Consider the following 27044-nt stretch of genomic DNA (forward strand, 5'->3'; position numbering starts at 1 on the left):
ATTCACCAGAGACAGAGTGGGGAGCAGAGCAGGCAGACTGACTGAAAACACTGCTGAGGGGAGCAGAGGGCAAGACAGGAGAGGTCTGCTGCACCATGTGGGTTGCTCCCTGGCTGGCTGGGGATTGAACTCATGCAGCAGAGGCTGCGGACAGCTTCATAGGTTGCGACTTAACCCCTTGTGCCAGGGAGGCCCTACTTTTCAATTCTTATTTCCCATCTTAGGCTGGCTACTTTGCTTAACAATTTGACTCCTACCCTCTAAGCACTTAATTCTATGTTATTTACGAAGTGCTACTGTGTCTATATCCTCAATTTTTGATAAGAATGATTATTGTCACTATCATTACTTCAAAATATTTTCTATTTTTCATAATAATTACTTTTTAATCCATGAGTTATTTAGAAGTATTTACTGATTGCCACAGTTAAATTATTTGGAATTAGTTTGCTCCTTTGAGGCTGCTTCTAAGCTTTGTTCCAGCAGGCATCGGGCTAATTTGACCACCTTTTTAGGGTACACTACTACTACTACTACTACTTACTACTGCTGCTGCTACTACTGCTACTACTGGCCCTTTCTGAGGATTCTGTCCAGTGCCCTGTATATTAGCAGTTCTTTCCACTGTCAGTTTGAACACAAATTATTCCTAGTTCCAATTTCATGACACCCTCCCTCAATTTCATCTTCTCTCTCTCTCTCTCTCTCTCTCTCTCTCTCTCTCTCTCTCTCTCTCCCCCCACCCCCACCCTCCTTCTTCCCTCCCTCTCTCCTATTTTGCTCTGCAAATACCTGTGATGTCGGTTTGGAAATGTGCTGAGTTCAGAGAGCAGGGTCCTTGGGTTCCCTCTGAGAAAAGTATCATCAGAGCTCCCCTTTCAGCAGCACATGGCGAGTTTCTCCACAAGGCAGAAACATTTTAGTTATATCTTAAAAAGCCGTAAAGGGAAGTAAAGGACACTTACACAGACACAAGCAGGCAGAAAGAGGTGCCCCTGAAAGGGATAGGCTTGTTAAAACAGTGGCCTGCATGGTCACAGGCACAAGCCTTGGCAGGGAGCTGCCTCTGCTGCTTTGCGAAGAGAGAAGGTTGGTAAAGAGAAGCATCTGCACAGTCAGAGGTGTTTTCTACTCTTCTCTGATTATTAGTAACCAGAGAGATACAAATTAGTCTTCTACTCTTAGCCTCTGCCAACTGTGTGGGCCTTCCCAATTGTAAATGTCCCCTCATCTCAGTAAGGTGTCTGTGACCATGGCCAGGAAGCCCTGTCTTCACGGTGAGCTGGGGCACAACTAGGGCTTGCTTCCTTTGTTTCCTAGCTCTCAAGTATGACATTCTGCTATCTGTTGTCTCATATACAAAACCCATATTTTCCTTAACATTTTATTTGCTCTTCTAGTTGTTTAAGGCTGGAGGATAAATCCAGTTCCTGTTTTTCCAACATGGGCAGAAGCAGACATTGTTCATTCCTGACACTTTAAAAATTCATTTTATTTCTTTAAACATCTTAATTTCTTTCAACATGTTAATCAAATTTTGTTTTTTTGTTTGTCATTTATGTTTGAACATCTCATCCTGCCATCTGTTGTTTCTGCTGGGTCTTCCTCATGGTGCCTGTTTCTTTGTGTGTTTATTTTTCCCCAGGGGCTACTCATTCTCATTGGCATTTTATTTGTGAGAATTCTTTGATACCTGGGATAAAGATCATTTACTTTAGCATTTGTTTTTACTTCTGCTTGATGCCTGGGATCACTATCAGTTGAGGATGCTCTAAATATATTCTCAGCTTGAAATATTTTGGACCACACAGACATGGAGAATTAAAAATGCAAACCTGCACTAATCCAGCCTGTGTTTCCAAATTCTTTCTTCTCTACTCGGTGCCCTATTTTCAGACAGCCCTGCCTTGCGTACATGAAGGGGGAGTGGCTGCAGAGTGGGATTTTTCTGTCAAAATTCTCATCGGTGACTTTGGGCTTTTCTTGCTTTCCACGCACTTGAAAGCCATATAAAACTGAGCTATTTGGCAAATGTCTTCAATGGTGTGTTCGCTTCTTTTGAGTTCCCAACATCCTTAATTTTGGGCCTGAAAATTTTTTACTTACAAGTTCAGCAATGCATTTATTAAGATTTGTGATATTACTTATTCACAATGTTTGATTGTACTTGATAAGAAGATATTTTTAGGTACCTGCAAGCCATATTGCTTTTTTGCTACTTTCTGCATTTTTCTCAACTATTCTTATTTATAGAATACATCTCTTCCTGTTCAGAATTATACACAAGGAAACCATATAATTTGCTATCCAAACTGGGATGCTTATGAGTTTAAAACATAGTAGTAATTAATATTATTAATTTTCAGAAATATTTTCTGACAAATCCACTTACATTGTGGAAATACTTTTTAAAAAAATCCATGTTCACCAAAGTAAAAAAAAAGTAAATTTCTTTATATGTTTACCTGAACATTAAAATAAATAAGCAGAATAATTACTTCATATATCTTTGTATACTCTAAGCATCTTCACCATATCTAGTATCATGTCAATATTATTTTTGTTATGTTGTATTTTTTCCTAATACTAGCTTACAGCCATAGCATTTTCTCCATTTACTCTCTCTACCGAGGTGTTTATAGTTATAAGTGTGTGCATGTAAGTTGTTTATATGCTATCTGTTTAACATATAAAACTCTTTGTACATTTTGATAACTACAAATTCTATTTCTCTTGGTAGACGATCACACTTTGGTTGAAAATAATTAAGACATTATGTGCCCTACAACAACTACAAGTTCATTTCAATGGAATAAGTTTTTCAATTCAATAAGAATGCTGTGTGTTGGGCCTCCCTGGTGGCACAGGGGGTTGAATGTAGCGCTGTGAAGCTGTCTGCAACCTCTGCAGCGCTGGTTCTATCCAGGCCAGCCAGAGAGATACCCACATGGTGCGGCAGACCTCTCCTGCCTTACCTGCTGCTCCCCTCAACAGTGCTTTCAGTCCGTCTGCCTGTTCTGCTCCCCACTCTGTCTCTGATGAATTCTCTCGCCCTCCTGCGCTTCTGGCCTGTACCCCAGCTCTTGTATAAATAAAATTAATCTTTAAAAAAAATCTCTCATAGCAGGAATTTAGAAAACTTAAATAAGGGACCAGGAAAAAGACTAATTATGATAAAGTAAAAATCAAAATCAACAAGCAACTATAAACCAGAGACACACTATGGGGGGTGGGGGGGTGGAGTGGAGGAGGGGAGGAGGGATTAGAGTCAAAATAGATGGAGGCGGGGTGGGGGGGGGCGGGGAGGGGATTGTATGGGGAATATAGCCAAGATGAAAATGCATACATTGTGCAAAAATGATGCAAAAATATATAAAATAAAATAAAATATTTAGAAAAAATTCTGTGTGCTAAAGTTTCAAAAGATCTTCCCCCAAGCCAATTTCCAAAGCACTACTGCAGAATTTGTACTATTTGAGCTCTCATCATCTAATATTTATTTAGATACTTCCTTGCTTTTGGGGGAATATATTTCCCCCTTCTTAGCAAGCTGTATTTTATTTGATAAGAACAGTTCGTTGCAAGCTTTACAGACTGAGGTTTTGTTGAACATTTGACTGTAGATTTACAACTTATTTGGAAGTACAATCAAAATTTAGAGCTGTTTCAAAAACACCACTATGTTTTTGTAGGACATTTAGGTAGATTCATAAAATAGGCTTTAAAAAATGAAAAACTCTTATATCAGCACTTTCATGTCATTTAAGCTAGTTTTTGCAAGTCTCAAACATTTTTCAAATCTAATTGATGACAGGCAGCAAAGAGAACTGCACACTCCCTGATGAAATAGTTTTTCATTCCACCTAAGTTTCATCATAAAGTTATTGTAATTCAATTACTCCAATTATGTAAATTTTGCAAATTTTGACAACTACAACTTGTCTTTCTCTGGGTAGAAACAGAACTGAGTCTGAGCACAATTACAAATCATGTGTGCATTCAGCACAAATTTCTCTGTTAGTAGGATAATTCTGCCTTGAAATGTGACCTCCATTCACTGCATGTTACTTGATGAAACCATGGAAATAGAACATGAAGATCTGCTCCTCTTTACCCATCTCATTTTTTAAAAAGTCTTAGTAATACTTTGTTTAAAAAAAATGAAAAATCCAAGACAAAATAAGCCAGATGGGATGCAGGATAATAGGCAAGAAATAGAAGACTTTAATTAGGCCGACCATAGTTCTTGGCAGACTGGGATCTATATAGTCAGCCTTATTAAAGCCCCAGAGGGAGAGGTCATAATTTGTGTTTGTAATTTCAGGGCTAGTAGAGGACTTTCCTGTATCCTAGGTTCTTGATACATGTTTGTTGGATGAACTGCCCCCAAAGAGCTTATTTATTTGAGTAAGACTTTCTGTGCATTTGTGCAAAAAAATGAAGATGGAGCACTTTCAGGCTTATAACAAGACCCTCCCAAGCCTACCACATAGAGAGAACTTCCACTGCTGAGACATCACTGTAAGAAGTGATGCCCCCCTTGATTGAAACATCTTTTCTACATGTAAAGGTATTGAGCTAGACCCTCAAACAGACTTTATCAACCCTTTTAACCAAAACACCCAACTGAGACCAAAATGTTTTTATTCAGGGGACCTTACTGGCATAGTTGCAATCTCAGGAGAGTCCTGGGTCAAAGCACAGACTCAGTTTACAAATTGACCTGACCTGACTTGACCAGAGCCTGACCTCATATTGAGTGCAGGCACATTGGCAACTTTGATTGTTCCTCTTTGGGAAACATTATAAAACAGATTTCTTAGGAGTGGCCTGACAGTAACTTTGTTGTAAATGTCTCCCCTGTGATCTGTCTTTGTGTCACAGGGCAACACCAGGGGAAAATGGGATGGCCTGGGTGTGAATCCTCACCTGCATGCTTAAAAAAATAATTTAGAATAAGCCCCAAGGGCATGCACACAGAGAAAGGTTAATAAGAGGTTTATTTTCAAGGGAAATGAAAAGAGGGATGCATGGAGACAGAGTAATTGGTCAATACATCCTACCCATAATGCTGCCTGGAATCCCAGGTGCAAGCTGAAGGCAGACAATACCAAGTACCCTGCAGCCCACGTGTCCTCCCTTTTCTATCAAGTATGGCTGCTTCACTCCACCCTTCATTCCCAGCAATCCCCTTCAAGAAGCCAGGGGTTATTGTAGAACATCCATGATGGGGGTTGTAGTCCTAAGCACCTGGGATCTCTTTAACATGAGTTGGGGTTGGAGTCCATAAAATATTAGTGGGTGGAGGTTAGTCGAGCCACTCTGTTTGCCCAACATGAAGACTGTGAGCTGTGCATGCCTGATAGGCCACAGCATGTCCTCTAGAATGCTTCTCTCCTCTGCCATTATGTTATGTAGGAGATACTGTGAATCTTGTTCTTGTTACTCATTAGAGCCCAAGGCAGTGGCATCTGCCTTGACCATATTCTTACAATGGCTCCAATGAGGGGGAAAAAATGCAATGTTTTTTGAATTATGGTATTGGGAAGTTTAGAGGAGACTTCTTTTGATGCACATGTACTGATTAGGTATTTACTTAAATAATTATAGAAAGGCAATGCTATGCTGGACAGTGTATATAAGAAGAAAAGATCTGATCTTTGCCCATGTTATGCAGTTCTCCAAAAATCAGACATTGTGAGCAGCACTTGGACCATTTATCTAACCCACAGAGAGCCTTTCACAGCACTATGGAAAATCACTGAGATGATTTGAAATTAAAAAAAGGGGGACCAAGGGCACCAAAGACATGGCATAAGAATATGTGATTCATTCCTAATTTGCAAGTTTCTTGTCACTGACAGGACTTTGAGAATCTGCCCAGTTAAGGATCTTGCAAGGATAATAGGAATTAGACTTGGAACTCAAATCACATTTATCCCAAGTAAGAAATGAATAGCTACTTGTGATTGAACTTATCAACCTTAAAAAATGCAAAAATGGTGTGACTATAACCTATCTTTCTTTCAAACAAAATAAATATCACTGGAAAACTCTAGTGTTTCTTAATTCTTTTTCAAAAAATGTATAATTCCTTCATGTCACTCCACATAGTTTCATGGATTCTCTCTTAAGTTATTAAATGTATGATTTTGTGGCCTCTGAATAACATATTTTCTCAGACTTACACCCTTAATGGAAACCATTTTTAAACTTAATTTCCTTTTAATTCCTTTCAATTACTAAGCACTGGTCTTTGTGCCAAGAGCCAATCCAATTGGTACATTTTCTGAAGTCCCTGGAATTATGTTTCTTTAAACCACACAAGATACCCGGAAGGCATGCTAATAAAGTAGTCCTCATCACCCTCCTTAAAGATGGTTAAACTTTATTTCAAAAGAAGTTTATCCCTAGGCAGTCTAAGACACATGTGCTTAACAATAGTCTTTCAAGTTTTCCCCAGCTGGTGACTGGTTAGTGGTTTGCAAATAACAAGGACCATATTGGACAAGTATCTTCAACACAAAATAGCATAAGCAAACTTTGGTCACTCTTACTGGCAGGCTTTTCACAGGAAAATAATCAGATATTGAAAGGCTTTTCTACAATGCCCCAAAACATTAGTTACCAGAAAGTGAAATGGTACTCTTATACATCAAAGGACACTATCAAGAGATTGAAAAACAATCCAGAGAATGAGAGAAAACATTTGCAAGTCATATCTCTAACATAGGTTTAATATCCAGAATATATAAATAATTCCTGTAATTCAGCAACAACAATTAACAAACATTCAATTCAAAAATGGACAAAGGACTCGAATGGACATTTCTCCAAGGAAGAGATACAAGTAACCAATAAGGACATGAGAACATTCTCAGTACCTTTAGTCTTTAAAATCACAGTAAGATAGCACTTCATATCCACTAGGGAAAAAAAAAAAGAAAAAAAAACAGAAAATAAGTGTTGGCAGGGATGTGTAGAAATTGGAACTCTGTACATTGCTGATGAGAATGGACAATGGTGTAGCTGCTGGTGAAACAGTTTAGCAGTTCCACAAAAAACGAAACACTGGATTACCATATGATTCAGCTATTCTGCTCCTAGGTACATAGTCCAAAGAATGGAAAATAGTGGCTTGAAATGATCCTTGCACACCAGTGTTCTTAGTAACATTCTTCACAGTAGCCAACAGACAGAAACAAATGTCCATCAAAAAAATGACTGGCAAGCAAAATGTAATATAGCCACCTAGTGGAATTTTACTCGGCTGAACCATATACTTTACACTTGATCTTAGCCAAAAGGCCGAGAAGCGATGAACCATATACTTTAAATGGTTAAAAAAGGACATGCTATGTTATGTATATTTTACCACATTAAAAAAGAAGAAAAGGAAAGGTAGGCAATTTCCAACATTAAACACAGAAGAATATCCACAGAGATTAAAGGAAAGAGCATTTGGGGCTGAAAATCTGGGATGAGCACAGATGCAAGGGAGGCACAAGATGTCCAGCTTGTTTAAGGAGTTGTGAGCAGAGTGGCATGACTAAAGGCCGCGGCTCACAAAAGTATCTCAGGGTCTTCTGCAGCCTCCTTCCTCCTCCCCGGGCTGCCCAATTCTATATCCAAAACCTCCCAGTCAGCTTTATGTCACCTGATATATGACAAGGAGGAGCTCTTCCAGATGTCAGTCAATAAAATAACGAATGGTTGGGAATCCCAGTTACGCTGGCCTGCAACCCAAGGGCCCCCGTCTCAGGGAATAAAAGACAATGTGGCAGTGATGCTTCACCCTTCCTCCTGCAACAGCTTCCTCTGCTAAGTCTTGGGAAGACCATTAGGGCTGAGGGATGGAAAGAGAGGGCACTATGACTCTTCCTGACCTTGACAATCAAGATCCTGTTTTAAGCTCCTTGCTGCCAATTTCAAAGAAAAGCCACTGCCCAGGGAAAGATGTGAGCTTGAAATTGCAGAAAGGAACAGATTTAATCACCTAATCCATCTTTCCAGTAACTGGGCTAAACCTTTCCAACAGGGTGAGAAACTCCAACATTGGCCTTGAATATGGGCCCAGCTTATGTCATCTTCCTTGGAAGACACATGAGGGGTGCCTGTTGATACACAGTCTGACTGAGTAGAGAGATTAGACTTCCCTGCTTCTTTGTGCATAAGATCAGAACACAGTCAAGCGAATGCAAACAAAAGGACCATGCAGAGCTCATTTTTTCATTTTCTGTTTATTTTAATAAAGAGAAAACACAAAATTGGCTAAATTGAACATGGAGACTAGAAATAGTCATGATTGTCACCCAGCATAATCATCGCACCTACAACCATTGTCTGATGCAAATAACCTCTTTTTTAACCTTTCTGAGAAGTGTGGTAGGAGAGGGACTCACCTGAGTTTTCAGAGCTGAAAAATACAAACTCCATCATTCACCTAATACCCACATTGCTCTGTCATCTTAGGATTTTGCTTAGAGAAAGAGTAGATGAAAACCTCCCAGATGTTTCCTTACCTTATTTTTTTTTTTTGTAAACAGACTTCTTTTGAACGAACTCTAAATATACTTCCAGATTTTCAAAGCCCAGATTCTACACAATTCTAATGTCAACCCCACAATTCTAATGTCAACAGACTGAGCTACAGAAAGAGGCACCATCAAAATGTCACATCAAACACAAGCTTCATAAAAACTCATGGGAAAACATAGGAATGTTCTAAAAATGTAAGATTATCACTATGGCTGGTGCAGCAGGAAGGAGTAGAAAGGTTTGAGAGAAGACACTAGGCAAGAGTAGGATTTCATTATATCAAGAATTCCATTTGCTACCTTCATTTTCTTTCTTCTTGAGAATTCTTTTAAAATCCATGGAGAAGGGCTGGATGAGCAGAAATCAGGTGGGAGGTTCTGGGTTACCATGACAACGTGACTGTTGATTTCATCTCTTATCACCCATTGTGCCTAACTCGCTTTTGGATTACTGCAGAGAGCTCTCACATTGGAATTACTGCATGCTCCTTAACCCAAGGCTGATTTTAAGTTGAAGAATTAAAACTTCTAAACATCACAATGAGCTCATCTTCACTCAAAAGATGTGTAATGGTTATAATGCAACATAATTGAGATGTTTCCTCATCCCTATTCCAGTAAAACTGTTATAAACCACAGCAAAGTTTCTATAAAAAGAGGCAGGGCTATAGAAATGTCTATTCTAATGCATCAGTATTTAATGATTTAAAACCTGGGCCACATAAGTTTTATAAAGGAAGTAAAACTTCAGGTGTTGTGGAAAATGTCAAAATAGTATTTGTCTTCTAACTTGCAGTAATGATATAAACATTATTACTCTTATTCTGGTCCTACATGTAAATTAAATAACACATGTGTGTCTGTTACAGCTCAGTCTGCATGTCTACTTGTTATCGGATAATTAAGTACTTCTTTTTTTTTTTTTTTGTATTCCCCATACAATTGCAACCCCCTTATTTTGACACCAATCCCTCCTTCCCCCTGCCCATAGTGTGTCTCTGGTTCATAGTTGTTTGTTGATTTTGATTTTTTCTTTTGAGTTATTCTTTTTCCTGGTCCCTTATTCAGGTTTTCTAAATTCCTGCTATGAGTGAGACCATCCGGTATTTTTCTTTTTCTTTCTGGCTTATTTCACTGAGCATGATCCCATTAAGTACTTCTTTATGCCATCTTAAACTTCATTAATATATAAAATTTTGGCAGTCTGTTAATTCAGGGGAAACATATGGACCTATTATTTTCTATTTGTTAGGTCTACTAATTTGTCTTTTTGGCTATTTTTATTTGTGGGGGAGGCTTCTTTTTTGTTTATTATCAAAGAGATGACATTGCTAGCTCTTGAAACAAAGTAAAAATAAATATAGTAAACTAAATGTAGATATATGAATCTTTTCCCTTCTATCCTGGAGCTTAGTCATAAGCATTGTTCAAGTTATTGTAAAGGAATAAAAGCACACCTCTTATCTTCAGGTTTCTGAGAAGAGCTCCCTGGAATTAGTCAAATTGCAAGATTTGTGGGCCTTGTCCCTACACTGCCAAGTCTATTCTAGATTTTTGACACCAACTGCACGGAGTTAGAGCCTAAACATGAAGTTAGAGGAAAGAGTCCACACAAAAACCACTCTCACTTATGATGCCAACTGCAGGTTTGGGGGGTTCCTATTACCAACCTCAGTTTTGATAACTCAACAAGAACAGACTTGATAGTACTTGCAGCTCCATCATCCTTTCCTGTGGAGTCATGTGTTCTCTTCCAGGCATCACTGGGTGACAGTATGCTCAGAGTATTGCTAAATAGGAAGCTCACATGTGAAGTTTTATTGGGGCTTCATTACATGGATATAAATGACAGGTTGACAGATACTGCATGACCCAAAGTCCCTGCCCAAAGATTGATCTTTCTAGCATAGCCAGACCACACCGTAAGACTATCAGGTGTGGCTCTAAGATAAGTTGTGGCTAGTTCCCATCCTAAACCAAGACACTTTTAAGGTATGACCTAGATTACTGCCCAGAAGCTGAAGGAAAAGGCTACAGGATCTTTGGGCAAGGCAATAGGCTTTCCTACACAAGAGTCAAGACAACTTGAACAGAAAGGAAGTATTGAATTGTGTGCTATGGGGACAAGCTTGTATGAGCTTGGATAGTCAACTAAATATTTGAAGAGCCATGAAGAAACATGGAAAATTCCAAAGCTAGAGAAAATTTAAGGAGGATGTGATAAATGCCTTATGACAAGTGAAGGGCCAGTGTGAGTAAAAAGTTTGTTCTTACTCTGTGTGACCCCTAGAAAACAAAGCAAGTGACCATTGATTAGAAGTATAAGGAAGTTTTAAGTTTAAATAAGAAAGAGCTTTGTGATAATCAAAGCTATTTAAAAAGTATTACACGGGAATGGTATGATCTCAGTCATTAAAAATATTCTGGGGGCCTCCCTGGTGTCCGAGGGATTAAGTCTCAGCACTATCACCACCATGGCCTGAGTTCAATGTCCAGCCAGGGAGCTGACCCTCGTGGCACAGCAGACCTCCCCTATCTTGTCCGCTGTTCCCCTCAGCAGTGTAGTTCAGTAGATCCGCCTGTTCTGCTCCCCACTCTGTCTCTGGTGAATCTTCTCACTGCCCTTACCTCTGAGCTATACCCAGTTCTTCTATGCAAACAATTTAAAGTAATAATAAAATACATTTAAAAATAAAAATACTTGACAGAAAGCACATCACCTGCTACAGTGCAGTCTTTTCATTAGGAAATGCAGTGACCCCTAAGGATCTTCTCTACTCTTACTCTCTGTGGTTCTAAAAATATTCTTCAATCTTGCCTTCTGGAGTCAGTGGACTTTCAGTATGGTGATTCTTATTGTATGGGTTACCTTCAAATTTCCTTGTGTCACACTTGAGTGCTATAGCCTCAGAATGAATGTACATTTTCCTAAACAGGATTTAGATCTAGACTATCTGAAGTAACTCAGATTCTGCTAATTCTGAATGGCCACAAAATGCTGCAGTGAAGTTTTCCCTTGCTCTTGATATGGAGGAATGTGTTGTTAAGCAAGTGAGTAATGTAAAAAAAAAAGTTCATGGGACAATTAATTTATATATGTGAGCCCATGTTTTATAACCACTTTAGTCACCACAAATGAGATTGAAGCAGATGGGTTAAGACTTTTCACTTGAAGCCTTCTGCCTGCTATAAATTCAAGACACATCGTATACTTCTCTTTAAATATTCTATTGGGGCTATTCACAGTGTATACTTGTCATTTCTCATGAAGTAGACTAAATTCATGTGAATTTTATCTTATTCAGATAAACAGAAAACTGATATTCAGGATCAAATAGATTCATGGAGCTCAAATTTCCTTAGACTTCATCTTTGTGTGTGTGTAGCCATAACTCAGACTTCATTGCCAGCAAACCATACAATAATGCAAAACCTCTGTCTTGTGTAAGCTCTCTACCCACTCGGATACTTTCCAATGTCCCAAAGCTCTTATACTGCTCACCATGTTCCAAGCCCTGCTGGGAGAAGCTACTGCTTCACCTACAATGGCACACTTAAGTTGACCACCATCACTTCTCTCCTGCCTCTCACTGGGCACTACCACCAAAGTTCTAGAGCCACCATGATGCCAACCTTAGATCACCAGGAAGGTAAAGGCAAAAGCACATCTCTCTCATGCATTAGCCTGTGTCCCAGACATCCCTAAATGGTGCTGTTTGCACCCCAGGGGTCTACATTGTTTAACATAAGAGCTCTATGTGGGAATAATTAGATTAACTTTTAGCATTCTTAGTGGTTAAAGTTTTGGGACCTCCTCCAACAGGTGGCAGTTAAGCCAGGCACAAACTCATACAAGGAGGCAAACTGGTTGGATCACAAAGGCTGGTCCTTCAGCTGGGAGTAAGGGGTTCTCTGCAGGGTCCTCTTCTAAGCTCTCTTCTGATGTTAGAACTCATATCCTATCCTGCAAAACCCCAGTTTTGCAAAGGTACCTCTAACATGAGGAATAAATTTGCCAATGTTTTATTTTAAATCCAGAGCCACTTTCATCAGAGGACCTGAGAACTGTGCTTCTCTCTCAAGATTGCCGATAAAACACTCTCCTTCCCAGCATCCCACCAGAGACCTGTTCATGCCATTTGCAGTACAAATGGAGTAATGCTTGAAACTGGGCAGCAAGAACTTCAACTTTATGTAACTCCTTTTGAAAATACAATTTTCAAAAATTAGGATAGCTTGGTCTATACCAAGCTTTGATACTTCTCTAGTACCAGAAACCAGATAACTCATTCCCCGATATGTTGGTGGAAACATTCCTGAGAGTCCGCTCCTACAGAGCAAATGTGATGTCTACTCCCAAGAGTATGACTGTCCATGAAGCACAATCATGAATAGGAGATCATCAAGTTCTTCAAAATAAATAAACTCTAAGGAAGTGATATTTCCTCTATGGATGCATATGTTTCAATCCATCACAACTCAACAGTATCACAGATAAAGACGCTTGAGACCTAGAAGACAGAGACTTCACTCGTGGGATTGGTGACTCAAACTGTCCTCTGTACATCTCTCTAATCAGAGGCAAGGAACCATATTATGTTGCTCCCTTGAGCAAGAACATTGGGTAGTTGATGCTAGTGTCACAGGTCCCTAATACCATGGCTCGCCTCCAGAGGCTATTGATGGCCCTTCTGTTGACAGTAGAAAATGATGCTCACAGGGCCTCCCTGGTGGCACAGGGATTAAAATCTCAGCACTATCAAGCTCTTGCCAGCCACTGAAGCATGAGTTCGATCCCCAGCCAGGGAACTAACCCACATGGTGCAGCAGACCACTCTGTCCCACCCTCTGCTCCCCTCAACAGTGTATTTCAGTAGATCTGCCTGTTCTGTTCCCCACACTGTCTCTGGTGAATCTTCTCACCTCCCGCACATCTGGCCTACACCCAAGTTCTTTTATGCATAAATAAATAAAAAAAAACTTTAAAAAGAAAAGAGAACATTGTCCACAAACCAGTAGGATATAATTAGGTAGGAAGCAAGGTTGTGTGGGAGAGAATGTAGAGTACCATTTGATTAGCTAAAAATTGAGAAAGTTCATGATTTTATCCTACCTCTTGTCTACCTGCCATTCTTTCTTCCTTTTCGCTCTCCTCTCCCTTTATGGAGATCAGTGGGTAGATGATGCAGGTTCTTGGGGTTAGGGGCACAGGATTGGAAGATCAAAAATTCTGGAGCCAACTTGATACCTGGCAACTCTCTCCTGGCATCTCTAAATAACTGTTTGGGGCCACACATTCTGACAGTTTGGGTAGAAAATGGGATAGTTATAGAATGAAATGCTGTCCCAGCTTCCTATGTTAAGAATGTGAAGGATACAAATGTTACCTTGGCATTTAAATATTAGTTGTTACCTTGACCTGAGTATCTGACACCTATAAGAATACAATGTGTGTGGCTTCCTTTTTGAATACCAATGGTGAATGACTTGAAAGGAAAAGAAAGAAAAAGCTGCTGTTTCCCTTTTCCATAGAAAGAGTATGCCTGTGTGTCTGCTGGGGTGGGAACTTACATGGACACATGAGTGTGGGTTTATGATTTATATGTCTACTTCAGTTCTTGCTACCCATGGGTATCATTCTCTTGCAAATTGTTCTGGAGCTTAATTACTTTGCTGGTTTAACTAAGCCCCTTTCTTTCAATGTCTTATTAAGTACTGACATCAGTGAAGGGGTGCAGCCTCATCTTCCTTTAGTCTGTGCCATCACTGTGTTTGTATTGAAGGAGACACATTTTTACAGCGCCCCCTGTCTGTTACAAGTAGACATCTGCAGTTCTCTCTTCACAAGAAGCGGGGCTGGAAAGAAGGGCTGTCCCAATGGGCTGATTTGAGCTCACCACATTTTTCTCTTTTAAAAAGACACAGTCAGCAGGTGGCTACTTCCTTTCTTGATAGTTCTTGGGCTCTTTTCTGAACAAGAAGAGCATTTAACACTGCTGATGAGGGAATAGCTTTTTCTTGTGAAATCACCTGGCCAGCATTGCAGTGTGACTTTGGATATTATTTCATCAGCAGCCCTTATGCCAGGTCACTGTTTGAGAGGGTTAGTCTCCTAAGCATCGGCAAATAATGAGCTATAGATTTCAGACTGCCTATCTTAGAAAGCAGTTTATAGGGTTTTTTTTATATTTTTTTACATCATTTTTCATTTTTGCACAATGTATGCATTTTCATCTTGGTTATATTCCCCATACAATTCCCACCCCCCCCCTTGTTTTGATCCTACTCCCTCCTCCCCGCCCCCACCCCCATAGTGTGTCTCTGGTTTTAGTTGCTTGTTGATTTTGATTTTTACTATTACTCAGCAATCAAAAAAGATAAACTGATGCCATTTGCAGCAACATGGATGGAGCTGGAAGGGATCATGCTCAGCAAAATAAGCCAGAAAGAAAAAGAAAAATACCGGGTGGTCTCACTCATAGCAGGAATTAAGAAAACCTAAATAAGGGACCAGGAAAAAGACTAATCATAATAAAGCAGTTTATAGTTTTGTTGGGCACTAGGGGGATCTCAAGCAAATAGGAGTTTTTTTGTCTTTGGATTTCTGCCATAGGGGAGAGTCCCAGCAAGGGAACAGAGCTCTGTCGTGCTGTGCAGGGCTGGGTATTCTCTGTGGCCATGGGGATGTCCACCACTCTCAACGGTTCTTTCCTTTATCACACACTGTTAAAGACATGTTCTTCTGTAGTTAGCTTTAACAAATTATATGAGTGTGTGTATGTCTCGCTCTCTCTGCGTTGCTCTCTGTGTCTTACTGGACAGTGGGTTCCTTGAGTTCGTTCTGATTCCTCTTCGTGCAGTTTCTCAGCACCGGCACAGAGCTCATGAGAGGCTTCTGGAATGAACAGCTGCAGACACTAATGAGTTAAGGAGCTGAATGGGTGGGCGTGGCCTCACAGCTGCTTTGGAAGGAAGGGCTCTGTATGCACATAAATAGGAAGTGAGTGGGCAGTAGCCTAGAGCTATGACCTGGTACTCCAGTCCTTTCCACCACCTAGCATTTGCTCCCCTGCCTGTTTCCAGGGTACTGGCATTAGCTTGCTCACTCTTTTTTTTCTTTTTTTGTTTTCTTAAATTTATTTATTTTTCTTTAAACATAACACGAGGAAGGTGTTAAAACTGGTGTAATAGCTCAATAGAATAAGTATTCCAAATTTTGGGAGGGATGAAGAGGGAGATATTCAGAACCCTTCACCAGAGTCCCCCCAACTTGATCATAGTGTATTAATGATGTGCTTTGTGGATGTGGTTAGTCAATGACACCAGCTTGAGGAATCTTTCTTTCTGCACCAAACCTATTGAGTTATCTGGTCCCCTTGTTTGAGGAAGAACCGTAAGGCACAGAGCACAGGCATCAGCCAGAGTGATGTTCTTCAAGAGATTGACCAACCTATCAGGTCGTGGTGCTGTGACAGCCTTGGGGCTCTCGCAGACTCCCCGAACATTGCAAGCGCTGCACTTGCCAGTGTGCTGATTAAGAATCACTGAGAATTCCACCTCATCTCCTGCCTGTAGCTCACTCTTATGAAACATGAACTAAAAGAAAGGCAACTATTAAAACAGAAAGATTATTAAATAGTGAGGAAATTAAGGCACATTTTCATGCTCTGGTTGGTGACATTTGGCACCGTATCTGGGATGAGGCCAAATGATATCATTACTCAAGAGCACAGTCAAAAACTTCTGTAAAGGATCAGATAGAAAATACGTGTGCCTGTCGTGTCATGTGGGCTGCATTGCAGCTCAACTCTGCTGTCGTAGTGCAAAGGAAGCCAAAGATAATATGTTATAAAATAGGCATGACTAGATTCCAATAGAACTTTATTTATAAAAACAGGCAGTGGTCCAGATTTGGCCTGTAAACCCTAGTTCATCCACTCCTGTCTTCAAGCACTACATGCAATTTCTTGTCCTTTTAAAATTATTATCAACAAGATTTGTTCATTATCCTGGGGGTTTTTTGGTGTCCTCTTGCTATCTCAGTTTAAAAAAATTGACTTATTTATAAAACAAGGCATTTTTTCAAAAATTATCTTAAAAGATGTGCGCTGTTGGAGTGGGAGGGAGGTGAGACATGTGGACATAGGACACGACTACTTGAAAGTGGCCTGCTGCTTCCCAGCCCCAGATAATTCTATCCCATGCCAGTCCCCTCCTGCTCCTGCCCAAACTATGCCTTCCACAGGGTGCCTGAGTCCCTAAAACCCATCTCCAGCCTGGCTCTGTGCTCGGCTGGCCCATTGCTCTGCACCTGTGCTCTTCCTCTTGCCTCAGTCTTGATGCCAAGGAATAGAGTTTGTGCTGACCATCACCATGGAAACTCTTTTGAACCATTTTCCTTCCTATCAAAGCTACTGAGTGAACCATAAAGCTTGTCACCTTTCCTCTTTTATGTCATTGTCTTTCTTCCAGGTTAAAGGATCGTCAGGAGGTTGAAAAAACAAGGCTTTATAGGCACCATTCCTCACCCCCACAAAGAAACATTTTAGAGTGTAGAGAAGTGTAGAGTGTAGACCCCCATATGAAGGAGTCTTGCAGGAAATTTTACTGGCTTTCCACAGGAGAGTTAAAATGCCCGTTGCCAAGCAACACATATACCCTACAATGTGGACTTAAAAAAAAAATGTGTCCTGTGATTGACTCATGAATGGAAAATCATATGGGAATACATAGGGTAAAACAGTCTGTTGTAAGAATATTACATCTGTGTTTTCTGTCTTTGGTTTCTTTTCCTGAGGACCTTTATAGGATCACAGGGAAAAATAAGTCAGATGTGACTTCAGCAGAGTGCAACCGACTAGCAAGGCATATTAGGAACCTAAGATTACAGCCTATCCTCATTCACAGATCCCATGTTTGTGACTTTGCCTACTTTCTAAAATTTATTTGTAACCCCCAAAATCAATGTGAGAGGCTCATTAGCCTTCATTTGCAGACATGCACAATATCAAAGTCTTCCAACTGCTTGATAAACATTCTCAGCTGAGGTCAACAAGGCAACCATGCCCCACCTTCTTGGTTTACCTCTCTTCTGTAACCAGTGTTCCTTTTTAAAGTTGATTTGGTGCCGCATTTGTGTGCTTTGGTTGGTGATTTCTCTGTTAAAATGCCCACACCCCAACCCTCCATGTAGTCTGCTGTCTGGTTTTTCTCAGTGTAAAAGGCTGATGTGCCTTACAGAGAAAAGGAGTGTTAGATAAACTTCATTCAGGCACATTATCATGCTGATGGCATGCTCAATCTTAATGAATTAAAATGCAAATATATGAGAAAAGGAAGGAAAAATTCATTGACCTCCATCAGGCTACTCTAAAAAGATAAGATCTGATAAGATGAGAATATGGAAAAGCGACTATATTTGTTGATTCACAAGATGATGGTTGATGAAAAACAACCCCCCTACATAGTGGACAGCACTGTTTGAGGTGCAAAGCCAAAGAAATATATGGTCATGTTACCCAGGGTCAGGAAAACGATAAGCTCTTCTCAGGGGGTGTTTTATTATAAAGAAGTACTGCATGTGGTCCATTATTTGTGAGAAGTATATATATTAAATAATGTGTCTTTACTGATCAGTTGACAGAATATATTGACCAGAGGCCCTTCCCTAGGAAAAATGGGTCTGTATTAACTAATTCAGTATTTGTGAAAGCTAAATAGAACAAAACTGCCATGAGTAATAATTAATAATGTGAGATCACAATTTAACCCTACTAGAATTTGTTTTCCCCTGCTCATGTCGAAACAAAGTTCTGGGCTCATCCAGGCACAGTGTCTCCATTAGGAGTGTCTGCTAGGGCCTCCCTGGTGGTTCAAGGGGTAAAAGCTCAGCACTATCACGCTATCATCAGCCAGGGAGCTGTCCTGTATTGTGCAGCAGACCTCTCCTGTCTCCCTGCTTCTCCCCTCAGCAATGTATTTTAGTAGATCTCCCTGTTCTGCTCCCCACTCTTTCTCTGGTGAATCCTCTCAGACCCCATGTTTGTAATCTGGCCTCCATCCCAGTTCTTGTATGCATAAATAAATAAAAATAAATCTTTATTTAAAAAAAAGAGTGCCTGTCAGGAATGGGGCCTGAGTCCCCTGTCTGTTCGTCAGCTCCAGTGGTCCCCCCAACAAATTGCTGAATACAATTTGAAGGGAGTTAAATGTTTAAAGCCAGGCCTTGTTCTCCTTCTCCACATCCCCTTGCCTTTCTGTCTTAGTAGCTGAGGCTGCTGTAGCAAAAAATACCATAGTCTGGGTGGTTCAAACAACAGAAATTTATTTCTCACAGTTCTGGAGGTTGGAGTTTAAGGTGCCAGCAGATTTGGTTTCTGATGAGAACCTGCTTCTGGGTTCACAGACTGTCGTCTTCTCTCGATCCCTACATGGCACAGCAGAGAGAGGGTTCACTCTTATAAGGCTTCACCCTCATGACCTGATCACCTATCAAAGACCCCACCTCTAAGTACTATCACACCGTGGGTTAGGATTTCAACGTGTGCATTTGGGAAAGATATAAACATTCAGTCTGAGACTCTCCTTCTACCACTTTTTATCACTGATTATTTTGCTTGGAGGAAAACCCTGATGTATGTTTAAATGACCCCAGATCTGAGACAGTGAGCCCGGTGGCCCTGAAACGACACCTTAATTGGTCCCAGATGGCAAAGAAAAGCTATTGCTCTTACACCAGTCTTTGCTCCCTGAAGGCCTGGTGCAGGTCACGTGTGAAATGGTTTCTCCATTTCCGAGTTCTAATCTCTGCTGACAGCAGCCCTCGTCTCCTGCCGTGTCTGCCAAGCTGGCAGGTCCCTCTCCAGGGATCTCTGTAGGGGGCGGCTGACTAACAACCTGATGGGGACGCGGACATGAGGACAAAGACCTCTCACCTGGCATTATAAACACAACACAGAGGGACGGACACAGGGCATGGGAAATAAAGAGGCCAGCTCAGCTCGCAGGATCAGGGAGGGCTCCAGAGATGGAGTGCCATTGGCAGTGGTTGAGAGGATGCACACATGTTGATGATGATGTAAGCAGAAACCTTTTAAAAGGAAGGCAGGAAGCGTGTTGGGGGCAAGTATAGGAATGGAAAAATATGAGCCGTTCCTCCAGGTCAATTTTGAAAAAGCCTCAAAACACCATTAGTAAACTCCTGGGCTTCATTCTTACCACTCACACACTTCAGAGGAAGCCTTTTTAGAAAGTTCCACATTCTGTTGCTGATTGAGTAAGTGCTCGGGCCTCTCTGATAAGCAGGAATAGGAATACATTTTGCTCATTACTATTGTGTGCCAATATGGGCATTTAGAGACATGGCAATAAAATGGTTGCAACTCCTTGCCAAAGAATCTCTGCATGTATTGAAAACACACAGGTCTTCAGTGCAAGTAAGTTCAGGTCTGGGAAACTACTTTTTGTTGCAGGAATTGCTTGTGTGCGAAAACTCACAGAGGAGGGCTGTGTGCAGACGGCATGCTGAGTCCCCAGTCACAAAGCCATTTTCTCTTCATCCCTTCCTCTCGTTTCTATTCCCAGGTCTCATTATGTGCAATGTCATCTGCGTGCACACAGACACATAGGAATACCCCAGCACAGCCAGGGCAGAAGTGCCAAGGGAGGTGTTTTGCATGAATTCCATTCTTGGGGTTAGAAGCTCTTGTTCAGCTGCCAACTACAAATAGCCCAGTGCTGGAAAATGATGTTAATTAGTATGCCATTAAAAAAAAATGGGGTGGGTGAGGAAGAAAATACACTGCCCACAACACAAAAGCTACAGAGAGGTGAAGTCCTACCCTGACAGCCAGAGTGAAGCATGGCCCGCTAATGCAGCTTTAATCCACTTTGCTTGGCAGAGAGAGCAAGCTCACCATGCTGCTGCGCGAGTCCCTGGGGAACGTGAACTGCCGCACCACCATGATCGCTCACATCTCGGCCGCCGCCGGGAACTACGCAGAGACCCTGTCCACCATCCAGATTGCCTCCAGGGTCTTGAGGATGAAGAAAAAGAAAACAAAGGTAAGGAGCTTCAGGAGGGTGCGGTGGATGGTGCCTGCCTTGGCACTGAGTCGGAAGCTAGAGCCAAAAATCTAATTCCCAAGTACCTGAGGCACGGGTGAGGGAGGCTGCCAATGAGTGGCTTGGCATGGGCAGGAAAACCTTCAGGCCAGCAGAGAGGACTGTCTTCTTCTGCATGTGGGGCCTTCCCTGGTTATCCAGTATGGACCCCACCAGGCCATACTTGCTCCACTTTAGGTAGTTCAAATGGATTGCTACTTCTTGATGAAAAATGTTGGAGGAACAGGAAATATTCTACTTATCTCTTCCCTGCCTTGGTCCTATGTAGAGCAAGAACGTGTCCTTCAGCTGGGTGACCCCAAAGAGGACTGTTAACCTCTTGCTGCCCTGGCCCTACTTCCTCTGCATATGCAATAGTCATTTTCAGCTTTCTGAGTTTGCCTTGTGCATTCAGTGGTTTCTAGATGATGCCAAGAGTCTGCCAGAAACCACCATTTTCTTAGGCTGAGGCAAAGCTTGGACAGTAGTGTTGTTACCTGAATGTTTGAGAAAATAGTTGTGATCGGGCCAACTGGTACTGCGTGGTGTTCTCCCTGCCCCCCACCCCAACCCCTTTGGTATATTATTTGCTGTTGTTGTCAAAAACAGGACTTTCCAACAAATGGTCTGTGGCACAGTGTCCCACAAATGGCTTGGGTGTGCAAAGCTGGTGACCGCTCCACCCCTTAGGACATCAGATGGGGCTTAGACGAGTCACCTCCTTTCATGAACACCTTTGTGCCACAGAGGGGTTAGCCTTCACAGGCCCAGGGTGGACTGGTCAGCACACCCCAAGAAGTAACGGCCAGGTGTCGGGGCAGCCAGCGAGGCCTGGGCAGCCTGCATCAGCATCGTGGGCCTCTGTTGCTTGCATCACAACGTCAGACTCCCTGGGAGGGCTGTTTCAGAAGGGCTGCCCATGGTAACTGTTCTCTCTCGCCCACAGTACACATCAAGCTCCTCTGGAGGAGAGAGCTCCTGTGAGGAAGGCAGAATGCGCAGGCCCACCCAGCTGAGACCCTTTCATGCCAGGGCTGCGGTGGATTCGGATTTCCCGATCCCTCACCTTTCTAGTGACCCCGACTACTCCTCCAGCAGCGAGCAGTCCTGCGACACAGTTATCTACATTGGGCCAAATGGCACGGCCCTCTCTGACAAGGAGCTCACCGACAATGAGGGCCCCCCAGACTTTGTCCCTATTGTGCCAGCTCTGCAGAAGACCAGGGGGGACAGCCGGCCTATGGAGGCTGCGGAGGCAGCAGCCGGCAAGTCAGAAAGGGACTGCTTGAAGTGCAACACGTTTGCCGAGCTGCAGGAGAGGCTGGATTGCATCGATGGCAGTGAGGAGCCCAGTAAGTTTCCGTTTGAAGAGCTGCCTACCCAGTTTGGGGCAGAGCAAGCAAGCAAGTGTCCCCCGTTAAGCCAAGCAGCAGTGGGGGCGAGCCCACTCTGTGAGTCTGACAAGGAAGACAATGGGTCAGATGGCCACCTGACTGACAGAGAAGCCACCGAACCCCCGGCCTTCAAGATGCAGAGGAATCACTCGCCTGTTCCTGCCGCAGCACTTACCAACAGCCCCACCCCTGCCTCACCAAGGAGCATCCCGGGCAGCAGCAGCAGCAGCCAGCACAGTTCCCAGCTCGTGCAGAGCCCCAGCCTCCAGAGCAGCCGAGAAAGCCTGAATTCCTGTGGCTTTGTGGAAGGCAAACCCAGGCCCATGGGCTCCCCCCGGCTGGGCGTGGCCAGCCTGTCCAAGACCTCAGAGTATAAGCCTGCCAGCTCTCCTTCCCAGAGATGCAAGGTCTATACCCAGAAGGGTGTCCTGCCTTCTCCTGCCCCCCAGCCTCCCCTGAGCAAAGATTCCAGCACGGTATCGAGCGAGTCCCTGCTGCAGCCTGAGATACGTACTCCCCCTGTTGGAATGAGCCCCCAGGTTTTGAAGAAATCCATGTCTGCTGGAAGCGAAGGATTCCCTGACACCCCTGTGGAGGACGAGCCTCAGGCGGCCACGTCCCCAGATGCCAAGAAGGAGATACTGAGCACCACCATGGTGACTGTGCAGCAGCCCCTAGAGCTGAATGGGGAGGACGAGCTGGTGTTCACACTGGTGGAGGAGCTGACCATTAGTGGGGTCCTGGACAGTGGCCGCCCCACCAGCATCATCAGCTTCAACAGCGACTGCTCTGTGCAGGCCTTGGCCTCGGGCTCCCGGCCCGTCAGCATTATAGGCAGCATCAGCGAGGACCTGGAGTGCTACTCAAACGTGGCTCCTGTCTCCGAGGTCAGCATCACACAGTTCTTGCCCCTCCCGAAGCTGACCCTGGACGAGAAGGGCCGGGAGGCGGGGAGCAGGCGTTCTTCTATCAGCTCTTGGCTGAGTGAGATGAGCACAGGCAGCGACGGCGAGCAGTCGTGCCACAGCTTCATAGCCCAGACGTGTTTCGGGCACGGGGAAGCGATGGCAGACCCCCCGGCCTCAGAGTTTGTTAGCAGTATCCAGAACACCACCGTGGTGTGCCGAGAGAAGCCCAAGGCTGGCCCTGACAATTTGCTCATCTTGTCTGAAATGGGGGAAGACTCTTTCAACAAAGCAACCCCCATCAAAGGCTGCAAGATATCCACACTGGGCAAAGCCATGGTCACCATCTCTAACACTGCAAACCTGAGCAGTTGCGAAGGGTACATTCCCATGAAGACCAACATTACGGTTTATCCCTGTATCGCCATGAGCCCCCGGAATGTCCCAGAGCCCGAGGCATCCATCGCAACCATCAGCTCAATCCCTAAAACAGCGCAGGTCCAGGAGAGCAAGGAAACCAGTACAAAGAGAGAGATGAAATTTGAGGACCCCTGGCTAAAAAGAGAAGAAGAGGTAAAGAAAGAGAATGCTTATTCCGACGAAGAAGGAATTAGGTATGAGACTGCGACGGGCTCCCTGAAGCCGGAGGCCAGAGCAGAACAGAAGCAGGACAGGAAGGCCAGCTGCGGGGACAGGCTGAGCAGCAGCAGTGGTGAGGTGTCTGCCTCCCCGGGGACCGACAACTTCAGGAGGGTTGTGGATGGCTGTGAGATGGCCCTGCCCAGTTTGGCGGCCCAGAGCCCAGTGCATCCCACTAGAAACCTGAAGTCCAGCAGCCTTCCCAGGGCCTTCCAGAAAGCCAGCCGACAGGAGGAGCTGGACAGCCTCTTTTACCACTGTACGGCAGAAACCAATGGCATCGCCACTGCACTGGGCACCCCGCCCTCCAAGGCAGCCCTGGAGAGGAAGGTGGCATCACCCAAGCATTGTGTCCTGGCTCGGCCCAAAGGGACCCCCCCACTGCCCCCTGTCCGAAAGTCCAGCTTAGATCAGAAGAACCGGGCCAGCCCCCAGCACAGCGCCTGCAGCAGCAGCACCAGCAGCCCCTTGAATCAACCAGTGTCCTTCTTGGCCAGCTTCCCGGATGAGTCCTGCAGCAAGATGAAGGACGCCAATAGCAGCAGCAAGCTCTTCAGTGCCAAACTAGAGCAACTGGCCAGCAGGACCAACTCTCTTGGCAGGACAACAGTTAGCCACTACGAATGCCTCTCCCTGGAGAGAGCGGAGAGCCTGTCCTCCATGAGCTCTCGGATGCACAACAGCAAGGACAGCACCATGCCGCGCGCCGGGAGGAGCCTGGGCCGCAGCGCCGGGGCCTCGCCCACGAATCCGGGCTCCACCCAGTCCACTGGGGCCTCGCCCAAGGCCAGCCAGTCCAAGATCTCCGCTGTGAGCAAGCTCCTGCTGGCCAGCCCCAAAGCACGCAGCCTGTCCACCTCCACCACCAAAACCCTCAGCTTCTCCACCAAGTCTCTGCCACAGTCGGTGGGCCAGAGCTCCAATCTGCCCCCCAGCGGGAAGCACATGTCCTGGTCCACCCAGTCCCTCAGCAGGAGCCGCGGCTCAGGCCTGGCCTCCAAGCTGCCCCTGCGAGCCGTCAATGGGCGCATCTCAGAGCTGCTGCAGGGCAGCGCGAGCCCCCGAGGCTTGCAGTTGCGGGCCGGGCCAGAGGTGGAGGAGCGCGGCGGGGGCCCCGCAGAAGACAAGCCTTCCGCCGCGCACCTGCTGCCCTCGCCCTACAGCAAGATCACGCCCCCGCGGAAGCCGCACCGCTGCAGCAGCGGCCATGGCAGCGACAACAGCAGCGTGCTGAGCGGGGAGCTCCCGCCCGCCATGGGGAAGACCGCGCTGTTCTACCACAGCGGCGGCAGCAGCGGTTACGAGAGCATGATGAGGGACAGCGAGGCCACCGGCAGCGCGTCCTCTGCGCAGGACTCCATGAGCGAGAACAGCAGCTCTGTGAGTGGGAGGTGCAGGAGCCTCAAAACCCCAAAGAAACGCTCCAATTCAGGTAGGCATCTGGGCACGTCGAAGGGCAAGGCCTGTTGCCCCAGTCCCACTGCTGCCCTGTCCTGTTAGTTGGGGGTGGAGGGTCATCCCTGGCGGGCATGAGATTGATACCAGGGCTCTCCGTTTCCCACAGTCTGTCACCCTGCAGGCTTCAGGTGGGGACGCAGGACCCTTTCACTGTCAAAAGCTGTTCTATTAAAAAAAAAAAAAAGGTACTATTTTTAGGGCATCATTATGCCTTAAGGCTGCAAATACCCCTCACCCACCCACATGGTGAAGAAACAGGGCCTGCACAGCCTCCAGGATCCCCCACTCTATGCTCACCAGCTCTAGGGGTAAAACTGTCTGCTCCTCCTTTGGGTCCCCTAACTAAGTGAGGGGAGACCTGGGTTTATCTGCTCAAGGACAGGAACATTGCTGCTTAGGGGCTTCTGAGCAATCAAGTCAGAAAAGCTACCCTTATGACCTAGTGGCTACAGAGCTGAAATGTAGGGCTGGAGTTCCTCCAGGCCCTGGCACGCTCTCCCTGGCATGGGATGAAGCATGCTGTCTTTCCTTGAGAATGCAATGGGCAGGCCTTTCCTTCACCTGCACCCCAAGCACTGTTGTGGTAAGCCCATGCACGTACACCATGGAGCCTGAATTGAACACTCTCCTATTGCCCCCCTCTGCCAGCCCCCTGCCAGAGGACACCCCCACACAAAATGCATGCTTCTGGAAGAATTCTTTGCCATTTACAAGAATCTCTAATCAAAAGACAAATATATACTGCAGAGAAACTAATGTATAAAACCCACTGGCTTGTTAACTGGAGTTTTAGGTGACATGTGACAGTAACTTTTTTTTTTTTAAGATTTATTTATTTATGCATACAAGAGCTGGAGTACAGGCCAGAGGTGTGGGGGTGGGGGGGTGAGAGGATTCACCAGAGACAGAGTGGGGAGCAGAACAGGCAGACTGACTGAAATACACTGCTGAGGGGAGCAGCGGGCGAGACAGGAGAGGTCTGCTGCGCCATGTGGGCTGTTCCCTGGCTGGTCAGGGATCGAATTCATGCTGCAGAGGCTGCAGATTGCTTTATAGTGCGGTGCTCAACCCCTTGCGCCACCAGGGAGGACCCAGTGAAGTGAATGGGCACTAGAGGTGGTAGGTGAAGTGAATGGGCAGTAGAGAGGGGGAGAAAGAGATAGAAGAGGAACCAAGAACAACTTTAGCTACTTGAGAAATTTTTCCGATTCATCTTTGTCCTTAAATGGCTTCCAAAGAAATCACCCCTACTTATTCCTTAGCATAAAAACTCGTATTTTAAGTGAAGCAATCATATCCAGAGACCCCTCTGCAGTTCTGTGCCTTGGTTAAAGTGAGAGTGGCCTGGACCCTGCCCTGCTAGCCTGTTTTCTGCTATACCATCGCCCTTCTGTGGAACCCCAGGCTCTTCGAAATCATTGCCCAGTAGCATATTGGTGCTACCAGCGTATTTGGAATAAAAGATGGGGCAAGACCCAGAAGTGGAGCCTCCCCTTTCTGGCTTTTCCATCAGCTGTTCCACTGGATTTTTCTCTCAGCCACAGGGTTGCTTTTGCATGTGCTCCCACCACAGACAAGCACAAGCTCTAGAATGTTCCAACCCAAATGTAAGATCTGTGGTCAATGCACATCATAAACCATTTGTCTCAAATCAAAGCGATGAACCTCAAGGGACTATGCAGTCATGTCATAATTCCAGACACTACACTGTCGATAGCCTCCCAGATCATGAAACCTTCTAGGATGTTAAACTGCTCAGGAGTCACTGTGGCTGTCAGACCCTTGATGTCTTTATCTCCTCGTGGTGTGTGCTTTAGGCTTTGATCCTCTTTGACAGCGCTCCTCAGCAACCCTCACCCCTCAGAGTCCATCAGCAGACATGGGGGCAGACCCCATAGTAGACAAGTAGAGGACAAAAAGCCATTTGACATAACATGACAGCTTATTCTCAGGGCTGGGGCATCAACATGTATTGATATTAGTTGCTAAAAATAGCAAGAAAGTTCGTC

At 44.4% G+C, this 27044-nt stretch overlaps 1 protein-coding gene and 1 pseudogene across 4 annotated transcripts in view; one reads left to right on the top strand and one right to left on the bottom strand.

The window, feature by feature from the left end:
- The window catches only part of KIF26B (kinesin family member 26B), a 563425-nt gene that overhangs the window by 517346 nt on the left and 19035 nt on the right, over positions 1–27044 (top strand). For all 4 annotated transcript variants that reach the window (XM_054694956.1, XM_054694958.1, XM_054694957.1 and 1 more), the window contains 2 exons: positions 20438–20600; positions 21586–25009. In XM_054694956.1, the coding sequence (XP_054550931.1) occupies positions 20438–20600; positions 21586–25009 (3587 nt within the window). The remainder of the gene's footprint in view (positions 1–20437; positions 20601–21585; positions 25010–27044) is intronic.
- LOC119245432 (U2 spliceosomal RNA) lies at positions 7145–7320 on the bottom strand (annotated as a pseudogene).

Source organism: Talpa occidentalis, unplaced genomic scaffold (assembly GCF_014898055.3).
Source record: "Talpa occidentalis isolate TD23 unplaced genomic scaffold, MPIMG_talOcc4v2.1 talOcc4.14, whole genome shotgun sequence".
Taxonomy (NCBI): domain Eukaryota; kingdom Metazoa; phylum Chordata; class Mammalia; order Eulipotyphla; family Talpidae; genus Talpa; species Talpa occidentalis.